Consider the following 11,557-nt stretch of genomic DNA (forward strand, 5'->3'; position numbering starts at 1 on the left):
TTGAAGCAATCAGATAAAAAAATTGAGCGATCAAGCGACAACTCTTTCCACACGCCATGCCACACGCAAGCAAATATGGCAACCAAAATAAATGGAACCAACTATCTCGCCAGGCTAAGCCCCAACAATAAAACCATCTCAATCCTGCTATATTTTTCAACATACACTTTTGATCTTTCTCTTGCTTTTTCATTCATTATGAAGCCCTTGTGTAACACAACTTAAAATTAATGCTCATTTCTTCTAACCCCTTCAGACTTCAAACATGAGATTCTTTGAATAGAAATCACAAATATTTTCTTGGATTTGATAAAAAAACACAATCATCAATTATTATTATTTACATGAAAAGCAATCAGTTTGTTGGCATACTGCCAACTTGACCAAGATTACATATCTGGATATTTTGCAGCTATGGATATTACATGCTTCGGATCCTCAAACTGAAAATACAAAACAACCATATAAATCGAACATTTTTCATATATGGTTGCATATCCTTCCAACAAAATAAATTAAGAGCACCGACTCAAGAGAAGTTCAAAACAATATTAGCTTCAACTTGAAGAATTCAAAACACAAACTTATTAGCAGTACACCGTCTGGAAGAATTAAAATAATGCATAAACTTGAACATGGACACACACATACATGTATAATAAGAACACCTTGAGGAATTCAAAACAAAAACATGAACCTGAACTCTATGCACCCGTGGATAACACAACATGTGAATGCATCTTGCTAATAGCATCGCACGTACATATCCAACCAGGATCTGCCCCGTGTATAAGCAATCAATGTTGTAAAAAAAAGTATAAGCAACCAATGATGCAAACAATATCTGCTGCCCCCATGTATAAGCAATCAATTGATCGATGCAAACAAGATCTGCCCCTTAACGTTGGTGAACTCCTCGACGGGGACAAGGTCAAGTACACACTGTTGGGAGGCATATTCTGCAAGTGGGGTTACTATTGTGCTTAATTGAAACTGCTAATCAGACCAAAGAAATACGAGAAAGAAGTATGCACTGTAATACTCCAAATGGCCGCTCTTGTGGCAAAAATCAAGGAAGATGAAAACCACTAATTTTAAGTCGATCATACATCAGGATGTCCCCAAATTCCTTCAAAGTTATCATGTTCCACTATAAAAAGAAAAATAGAACATCCAGGTAAGGATAGCAGTTTGTCAAGTTCACTGGTCATAGATTCATACATATAAAAAATTAGGTTTGTTTACATGGAAACAATTTAAGTAACAATATGCTAGATGGCATAAAGCATAGTATTATTACCAGCTAGTATACACGGTTAAGTCTGCTATACCAGATAAATAATACGTACTATGCTTTATGCCATCTGGAGGAGTTATAATGATCCTCTGCCTCCTCATGGTTGGCTTTCTCGGCCTCTCAACGACCGGCACTTTCATCCCCTCCTCTGTCGGATCGACTCTATCTCTCTTTCCAGCGCTCATATCTCCCACGCCTCTCTCCGCCGCCGAACCGCTTTCCTGGCCCGTTGTGGCCTCCCTCCTCCACGCGGCACCCACCTCCCTTTCCCATGTCCGTCTCGCCTTTGCACCAACAGTAAAGTGACCCTGAGAACATCAATGAAACTGCATATTACAGTTGATCGATATGGAAAAAGGTTAATAAGGGCAGTGGCATGTGTATGTAACAGAGCTAGCCTCAGATCAGCATTGGAGCATATCACAACTCTTAAAGCATCAAGCAACTGCACTGAACAATTATAATCTGCACAAACCATCTCCAACAAACTGGTTGAAAATGCACTATCTGGGTCACGGGGTCTCCCAAGCAAATGATGAGGCATACTGGTAAAACATCTTGGTTGTCATTTTGACAAACACTTGGTGGGCATCATTCTATTAAGCATCAGCATAATAGTTAAATGAAGAAACGTCACTTAGTACCTTCATTTTGATCACCAAAATAATAACATATTTTATGCATGCTGCAAATAAATTAGTGACCCCGACAATAAATCTTCCAGCGCAGGCGTTGAGGGTTTGGAGATGTGAGCTAGATGCATGCAAGCAGGCGGAGCAGTAATGACCTTCAAGACAAAGACGTGACACTTGGGCATGGGGCTTTGCTGCTTTTGTGGTCGCCCCCGTGGTCTGCTACTGACCGCCACGGTGAAGTGCATGAGCAGACCCTGAGTCGATCCGAGGGACACGATGGATCCGGGAAAGGGTCGCGGCTGCGCTGTTGAGAAGGAGCGAGGCTGTTGTTGAAGCCCCCCTCGCAGATTAGAAATAGAAAGAATGGACGGGCCGAGATTGATTCCAACCGTGCTTCTGTGCCTCGTCCCCTTTAAAAAAAAGGAAAAAAAAACAAGCTGCCGTGCTGTGTTTGTGTTTTACATACGGCAAGCAGGCAAGATGCCTCGCAGTCTACTTAGAATCTATCAATAATGCATGGTGATTCACCACAAACTATATATATACACAGCACGAACGCTAGACGCAAACGCAAAGGCCTCATATATACATATATACATACGTGTTATGCTTAAAATGCCTTCATTAATTAAGACCGGCCCGGATCAAGCAAGCGGCCGGTAGTAGAGTAGGTCCAACTGCTTTCTTTTGTTTGCATATATGACCTCGATCGATCAAGAGAGAAAGATTGAGATGATTTCCTTTGTGTTCTTTTGCTGCCATTAGTGGTAAAACGTGTCGTGTTGAAGCTTGTTTCTTCTCCGTTTTCAGCTGATCGATGGAGTAGTTGAGTCTCAGTCGGATGAGCATGATCATGAGTTGGCCAACCACACAACTCGATCGTTTCTTTTAGTCAAATTTAGGTCACTTAATATGAGACCGAAAAAGTACGTGTTAATTATTTCATGTTTGTCATTCTTTTTATTAAGTGATAGAATTGTTTATGCCTCCGTTGCAACGCACGGACACTTAACTAGTGTTAGTTAATTTCATCCATTCTTCTTCTTTCCAGCTGCTTCGAAACTCAATAACTCCCCCTTTTTTTTTTTCTTACTTTCTCCATCCTCGTCCGGCGTTCCTTCATTTCCATTTTTGTTTCGAAGGCCCTCGATCAGTAACTGAACTCACACACTAACACCGTTCGATCCTTCCTTTCCTCTGCACGCAACGCAACGCAATCTCTTCTCAAGTCGATTAAAAACAAAACAAATCGAGACCTTGAACAAGCCGTGTGATCTCTAAAACTGGCTGATCGACAGTTGTGTCTTGTGTACGTGTACAGAGTCGAAAGAAAACTTGCCCGGCCAACACAGCTAGCTAGCTCTCCGGCCCCATCGACCAAACCAATGCAAATTAAAGCACACGGGGTTATCTTTTAATTTGGTATTGTCTCCATGGTTGGCTACGTACCAAAATTTCTTGCATACATCAAGATGGTTTAGTCATTTGTAGTTTCATCGATCGGTTGCCAAATTTCTTGTTGTCAATAAATCCTGTCTGCCTTACATACGTAGAGATTTTTTTACCAATATATTTTTCCACTGTGAAGGCCCCACCTGCAAACAACCTGCAGTACGGTAGAGGAGCCAATCTTTTCATGAAACTTATTACCAATAAAATTAATTGATGATTAAAAGACTAAAAAATCTCTTTAACTGATATTTTAACTAGCCAACGATTGCCTAATATCGGTACTCAACTTTTTTGTCACAAAAGAGGAATGAAAAAAATATTTAACTCGTATTTCACCTCGCCAACGGAAAAAAATATACGATTGTCTAATATTGGTAGTCAAATTTTTTCAGAAAGGAATGAAAAAAAAATCTTTAACTAATATTGAAAGCACCAGAAAAATCTTTAACTCGTATTTTACCTAGCCAGTGATTGCCGAGTTTTGTTACTCCGTCCTAGGATAATTTGTTTTTTCACAAAGGAAAGAAAGGTTAGCTTGGGTGCCTGCAAAACAAAACGCGGCTTGAGGAGGCTTCTTCTCCTCTTCTTCCCGGCAAAGCCACCTCTGCAGTCTGCAGGCCAAAACCCAAGCAAAGGGGACAGCTTTCTTCTTCTCCTTCTTCTTCCTCGCCACCTTCCTTCCCTCGCTTCCTCCGCAATCCTCCTCTTCTTCCCTCGAACCACCAGCAGGCACCAGCAGCTAGCAACCTAATCCAACCACCACCGGCCGGCCGGCCGATGAAGCCCTCCGCCGCCGCCGCCGCCGCTGCCGGCCCGGGCGCGGTCGAGGTGCGGGTGGAGCGGCCCCCGCGGCCAGAGCGCCCACAGATGAGACCACACCCGGGCCGGCTGAGGGCGCGCCCGTACTACCGGCGCTGGACGCCCTGGGTCGTGCCGGCCGCCTCCGTGGCCTGCGTCGCCGCCTTCCTCGTCACCATGTTCGTCAACGACTGCCCCCGCCGCGGCGTCGGGGACTGCTCCGCGTCCTTCCTCGGCCGCTTCGCCTTCCAGCCGCTCCGGGAGAACCCGCTCCTCGGCCCTTCCTCCGCCACGTACGCTCTAACAACACCAAGCTTGCTTTTGTTTCTTGATTTCTGCAGACTTTGACTTTGTTTCTTGATTCGTGCAAAATTTGACTTCGTTTCCCCTTTTCCCCTCTGCTTGAGATTGCTTACTGTAGCAAGCACGAACTGCTCAAATTAATTCGTGGTTACAAGTACAGGGTATACTCTGTTAATTTATCTCCTCCGATCGATTAGGTTGCTGTAGCTGATTGATTGATGCGCGCGAGGGTTGCTTCCTTCCATCCCATCCGATGTTTACTTGTGCGATAGGGAGCACCCATCCGATGCCCCCTCCAACTGCATTCTACTATATCTGCAATTGGGGAATGTTGCTTGTTTCCGTTTCAGATTTAGTGCTGCTTCGATCGTTTCGTCCATCTTTTTAGTTTTCTTTGGGTAAAAAACAAATGGTACTTATTTTGAAACTCACAGGTGTCCTAGTAATACTTTGCATGCCGTCCAGTTTCAACAAGATAACCAACATATATGGTAGAAAGAAAGTCATCGATTCGATTAATTTAATTGCAAAGTCAAATGCACCATCTCCTCTTTTAACTGTTCAGAAAATTTCGTTAGGCTTGGTATTGGTTTATCAGATAACTCGCACTAGCTGATTTAGTCTACTCTCTGTGCTCATGATTGGGACTTGGTGATGACTCGAGAAAGATCAAAAGAATTTGTCAACTGTTTAGGTGCTGATGTTACCATACGGTTGGACTTTATGATGTTACAGCATAAATGCACTTTAATGATGTTGCACTACAATTGGACTTCTATTGAATTTTAGTTAGGCATGTAAGTGCATTGGTACATGATATTCCTCAGGGTGGTTAGAGTTTGGACTACTTTGATCAGGTGTTGAGAAACATCATCATTGCTCCACGTTGTTTTCGTTTTGTCTAAATTTGGAACTGTTTTATGTTGACATCTGGTCATCTGAATGATGTCTGCTCAGAGCTTCAAAGTGGTGTTGCAACATTACATGTAAAAAATGAGGACATGGAAGGAAATCACAGCAAACAAGATAGTACATTTTGTTTCTAGAGCCAAAAATAACTTTGTCCATGCATGCCAGGTTGCTGAAGATGGGAGCTCTAGATGTCTCTAAAATTGTCCAGGGTCGACAAGGATGGCGTCTGATTACGTGTATCTGGCTTCATGCTGGGGTTGTTCATTTACTCATCAATGTGCTTTGCCTTCTGTTTATCGGCATCCGACTTGAACAAGAATTCGGGTTTGGTAAGTGAAAGCTTTCCTTGCAATTTTCACGCGAGCTTTCTTGAATTCTGCTACCGTTTTTCTGTGGCCCTTGTTCTGTCAGTGGATAGTTAGCTGCTTTCTGCAGTTACCTGCAATGAAATACTGCTTCATAGATCCAGATAGTCCACATACATTTCGCTAGTAACATCATGTATTGTGTAACTTGGGTTGGTAAAGTGGTACAAAATAATATCAGATTTTTTTACCACACAGATCATGAGGTGCTTGTACTGAACTAACAGGCACTACAAAAACCTGAAATACACAAAAATGTCAGTTTTTCCTGCACATATTACTGATTGGCTTACAAAATCTTGCACGTAACGTGCATCAAAGTTCATTGAAGTGCTAGTTTAATTGATGGATATGCATACAGTCTCAGTTCTTCCATGTCATACTGAATAACTTTTGTCTTCTCATGGCACAGTGAGGATCGGTCTGGTTTATCTCATTTCTGGTTTCGGTGGGAGCTTGATGTCCGCTCTCTTCATCCGTTCGAGTATCTCAGTTGGTGCCTCCGGTGCCTTGTTTGGGCTGATTGGGTCTATGCTTTCTGAACTCATCACGAATTGGTCACTCTACGCAAATAAGGTTTCTTATCCTATAATATATCCTTGTCCTAATCTTTCTCCATCCTGAAGGACTTGTTCAATTAAGTGGTGTGACAGCCCCCCTTCTTATTTTTCAGGTGGCAGCATTATTGACCCTGGTGTTTGTAATTGTGGTGAACCTGGCTCTTGGGATACTTCCTAGAGTGGATAACTTTGCTCACATTGGAGGCCTTATATCCGGGTTCCTTCTCGGGTTTGTCGTCTTCATTCGACCACAGTTTGCATGGATTAACCAGAAAAGAGTGGCTCCAGGACAAGAGACAGCTCCTGTCAAACGCAAGCACAAGACGTATCAATATATTTTGTGGCTAGCTGCTGTTGTTCTGCTGATTGTCGGGTGAGTGAGTCCACAGACCTCTTCCTCCTCTTCAGGATCCAACGGATCACGCGTGCACCTTTCTCCTTATATATGACCCGGCTCGATCATTTGGAAATTTCCACAGGTTCACGGTGGCTATAGTTCTCCTTTTCCGAGGATACAACGCAAACGACCACTGCTCTTGGTGCCATTACCTCAGCTGTGTCCCTACCAAGAAATGGAAATGCAACTCGTCGCCACAAACTTGCACGGTGAGATAGCCCGAATCAAGTTTCTCTCTCTGCCTGCCTCTTTCCAAGTACTTAATTTTTGTCACTGTTAGGCTACCAAAATGAAGACATTACAGTCTAAAAACATTTATGAAATTTCAATTTTGCATTTGCAGGTAATGCAGCAGCCGAATACCTTGGACCTGACATGCGACGGCACGGGCACTCACCATAGCTACAGCATAGCTGGAGCTACGCAAGATCAGATCAGCCAGCTCTGCAACAGTCTCTGCAGCTAGCTATTAGCAGAACCTGGATTAATTCCCTGATGGCTTGTCCTAAGCTAGTAGTAGCTTGTAGTAACATGTTTTTCTTTATTCTTTGTGTACATGGAATTAGAAGAAGAAAAACACGCATATATTACAGATACAGAGAATAGAAGCAAATTTAATACTTGTCCATGGAATGATCGAGTACGAACTTTTAAATCTATAAGCAGTGCCATACACTATTTGCAGTTTACTTGTGTGTGTTTTTTTCTCCCTTTTTCTTTTCGCCTGGCAATATGACAAAGTTTGGTAAACAAAACGTGGTGGCTAAATTTGTAACCGGACGAGTCATGAAATGAAGCCCATTAGCCCACAAATACATCACCCGCCCAAAAATCAGAAAAGCCCAAATATAAAGAAAAGAGAGAGAGGCCCAAACGGCCAAACCCCAAACCCGACCTTGGATGATTCAGAGCTTGTCCTAATGTCGATGTTTTTTTTCAGGTAAAAGAGGATATATTAAGATGCTAAAACATTACAATCTTGGAGAATCAAGTCCATCCTCATCGTCTCGCTTATGAAGTTGTTCGTATGTACTCGTTCCGTTCATGCACTAAAACAGCGACAAGTATTTAGAAACGGATGGAGTATATATATGTATGTACGGTTGTATGGCCACTAGCTACCTGCATCCAGTGCTCGCCGGCCGGCCGGCACGAAGCCGGCCCATTAATTGCATGTGTCCACTTAATTACTTTGTGTAACTGATGGATACACAACCAATCATACAAATATCTACGGGTAACTGATGGATGCAGAATAATTTTGTAATCATCGTGTGGGAGACTGACATGCACAACAATTTCATCGAGTATAAACTAATACTCCCTCCGTTCCTAAATACTTGTTGTTTTAGTGCAAACTAAAATAGTTACAAGTATTTAGAAAGGGAGAGAGTACTCCGTCCGAAGATATGTAGCACGTGGTATATAAAGAGGTTTTGCTAGAGAAGAAGAAACCAAAACACGACGTTACCTTTTTCCAGCACGTGCAATCGGTCCTCACTGGATTATAAGAATTATAAGTGAATTGTAATTTTTTTTTCCATCGGTTTGAGCTTTTGGTGAACCGGCTCGGTGCATAAAACTTTTGGTATCAAAGCCAAAAAGTCTTGAGTGGGAGAGTGTTTGAATAGTTCTCTGCTGTTAGAACCGTGTGTACCGCAACCCTTTCTGTCATGAGTATCAAAGCCAAGAAGTTAGTTTTTGTTTAATTTGTGAGTGAAATTTTTGCCATAGGAAAGCTTTGGCAAACTATTATGATACCTGTTTTTTTGGCTTTCGAAAAGCATGTAGCTCAAGCTTACTGCCTGATTTGAGTAGCGAATATATAAACCCAGACGTTCAACCGTACGTACGTGTACATGTGACGAGTGACGACCATAAGGATGCATGACAATTGACAAGATGACATGCATCATAGAAGGTCGGTATGTCAAGGCCGACGATGAAAACACATATATTCATATCATTATGTGACTTTATTGTTCGATCAAAAGATCGTAAGTAGACACGACGTCTGAAAGTGCATGTTGCCCTATGTGTGGTTTTGGTAATTTATGACAATCCCTATGTACTAATGTTTTAGTTGAGATATATTTGAAGGAATGTTTCATAGGTAATGAATGAAGACCACTTGGTTAATTCAATGATAAATGTCATGAAGATAAAGATATACATTGAGTTGTTGACAATTGGATGTGTGGTTTTGGTATCCGATGACAATCCTTTTGCATAAGTTGTTTGCATTGAGCTTTAATTCAAGGAATGCTAATAAGAAAAGTATATTCAATTGAAGGCATGAAGTTATTGGATTTCAATGAGTGAATAAAATATTATCAAGAAGAAGAAAGTGAAGTTCCCGTGAAGGATTAATATCTTGAGAGAAATGATTACAAGATAAGGATTCAACATATGGTTTCATGATAAGGTTATGTTGAGCTCATGAGTTGAGTCATGGTTAACCAAGCCATGGAGTCCTGAAGAATCCATTTGGTGTCTCAAGATTTTGTGTTAGAAGATGAAGAGGACTAAAGTGATATTCATGATATCATAAAGATGGAGTAAAGCAAAGATGAAGGTTGACCAAGAATAAGTGCAAATATTGGATTCAAGTTGGTCAACTCACAAGCGTAATTATGTACCACATGAGATCTAGTGGTATGGTAAGCATTTGTCAATTGCGCTTTGTGAACTAACCCATAAACTATGTATTTGGTATATCTATATGTGGGTTAGGTGAAACTCATGGGTTTGGATCAAAAACGAAGATCTCATATAGCCCATGAGAGATGAGATCAAGTGGTGATGATTCATCAAGATTGAGAAGAGCAAGATAAAAAAAAGCACTCCGAGGATTATATACATGAATCATATGGTAAGCAATTTTATATTACACTTATGGACTAACCAATATTTGTCTATGTTATTTGGTTGAGGGTTAGGTGATACATATGGGCGAGTTTTGAAGAAACAATCTTATATAGCCCATATGGAGACGGTCATCAAGATTGACAAAGGGCAAGCTCAATATAAGCATCCCGAAAAGATACATGCTTAAAACTTGCCATCCATTTGGTGATAATGTACATGTGAAGATTTGCTTAAAGTGAAGGCCTCCCACATTGAAGTATGGGGAGTGTTGGGAATATGCCCTAGAGGCAATCATGTATGATGTAATTTCCAATGTATTCATAAATATTATTAAGTTGTCCTTGTTTGAACATCTGATATGTATCATTGAATATGTGATTTGATTGTGGAACTATGTATTCATGTTGTTCATACTAAATTGTCCTTAGTCATTGAGGTTGTGCTGGACACATAACCTAGACTAATGTGAAAGTTGGCTGATGACTCGGTTCCACTTGTCATGGGCATGGTGATGTCATTCCAGCTTACACGGACTCGGCTAAAGATAGCGAGTCGGACTGACCCATATTGAGATGCAACGAGTAGGTCGTCATTTGCATGTCTCAATCAATGTAATCCTTAGACCTGAGGTTATCGCACAATCCGAGTTGTGGATCACCAACTTAGGTTCTGTCAAACGTTGTTCCGTAACAGGGCAGTTATAAAGGCAGAGTTCGGGTTGACTGAGAATCAAGCTGTGTGATGTGGATAACCAAGATGGGATTTTGCCCCTCCGACTGGAGAGATATTCTCTGGGCCCTCTCGAGTGATATGATTCGGGAAGCATGGCCATGCGCGACTTGGTTAACTGTTAACCGGGTCGATCGACTAAGAGTTAGTCGGATGAATCGTATATCACAGATCGAGAAGAGAGTTGAACTATTAAAGGGATGACGATTAATCGCCTATAGTTCGACAAGGTATATCGTGAGGCAAAAGGGACTAAGACGTATGTCACATTGGAAGGTACGTCGTCATGACTCGATGGTACTTGGGAGTCGGCACGTTCTGCTAGGAGCCGCTACCGATTGATCGATTGTGAGTCGGACTCCAATCGTGTCCAAGTCGCCATGAGCCTGCGGGGTCACACACTTAAGAGCGGGAGCAAGTATTTGGTCGGGTTGGACCCGAACTGGAATTGGGCTGACAATGCGAGTTGGACTCGCAGGGTGGATGGGCCACAAGGCTTGGAGCCCACTTCCACTCGGTATATAAGCAGGGGCGTGGGATGCCTAAGGGGCACGGTTTTTCCACTCTCATGCGTTGAGAACCCTAGCCCGATTCAGTTCAACCGTCGCACCGGACCTAGCAGTCCGCCGCCGGAGCTCCTCCTCGCACGTGTGGATACCGGCAGAGGTGCTGTACGTTCAGCACTTCGACGATCGCGGGATTGGATCGGCTGGATCGGATCGAGGGACTGCACTGCATCAAGGCGCCGCATCGATAATCCGCAACTGCGCGTCTAGTGGTAATCCTCGTGGCCTTCTACCTCGGCTAGATCTTGGGAGTTCGCGTAGGAAAAGTTTTTGTTTATCTCTACGCGCCCCTTCAGGGAGCAAATTGAGTATCTTCACCAAGTGACCGTGATCAAGCGAAGGATTCCAACTTGAGACGAACATTGATGCCTACATCAACTTAAAGTGGATTGCTCAAGGCAAAGGTATATTCTAGCTAGGTTTTCCTAGGTTTACCAGTCTCAAGGAGTTTGGTGAGAGACCGGTTTATAGGTTCGATAGCCATTCTATCAAGAGGGGCTTTCGGGTGGTAGCTTGAACTCGTCGTGCGTAGAGTGCTCAAACCTTTGCATATTTTGCATCATTTCTTTTGGTTGATCTTTGCTGGTTTTGTGTGTTAAAATGTAGAGCTCTTTGTCTTCTTCGAAACGAGACCAAGTTCATTAAAATCGGAGTTCGTTTGCAAAAGTTATCGCC

At 42.5% G+C, this 11,557-nt stretch overlaps 1 protein-coding gene and 1 long non-coding RNA gene across 2 annotated transcripts; one reads left to right on the top strand and one right to left on the bottom strand.

Annotated features, from left to right (window-relative positions):
- Positions 1–1,224: 1,224 nt before the first annotated feature.
- Positions 1,225–2,321, bottom strand: LOC112268961. The gene is made up of 2 exons (XR_002960558.1): positions 2,085–2,321; positions 1,225–1,605 (listed from the first exon to the last, which is right to left on the bottom strand). It is a non-coding gene; the product is annotated as an uncharacterized LOC112268961 (long non-coding RNA).
- A 1,627-nt stretch (positions 2,322–3,948) lies between these two features.
- On the top strand, positions 3,949–7,352 carry LOC100837307 (RHOMBOID-like protein 2). The gene is made up of 6 exons (XM_003577151.4): positions 3,949–4,475; positions 5,563–5,726; positions 6,175–6,338; positions 6,436–6,695; positions 6,802–6,928; positions 7,063–7,352. The coding sequence occupies exons 1-6, from the start codon at positions 4,162–4,164 to the stop codon at positions 7,183–7,185; spliced, it is 1,152 nt and encodes a 383-aa protein (XP_003577199.1). The 5' UTR covers positions 3,949–4,161; the 3' UTR covers positions 7,186–7,352.
- The last annotated feature ends 4,205 nt before the right edge of the window (positions 7,353–11,557 follow it).

The sequence above is a fragment of the Brachypodium distachyon genome, chromosome 4, assembly GCF_000005505.3.
Source record: "Brachypodium distachyon strain Bd21 chromosome 4, Brachypodium_distachyon_v3.0, whole genome shotgun sequence".
Classification (NCBI taxonomy): Eukaryota; Viridiplantae; Streptophyta; class Magnoliopsida; order Poales; family Poaceae; genus Brachypodium; species Brachypodium distachyon.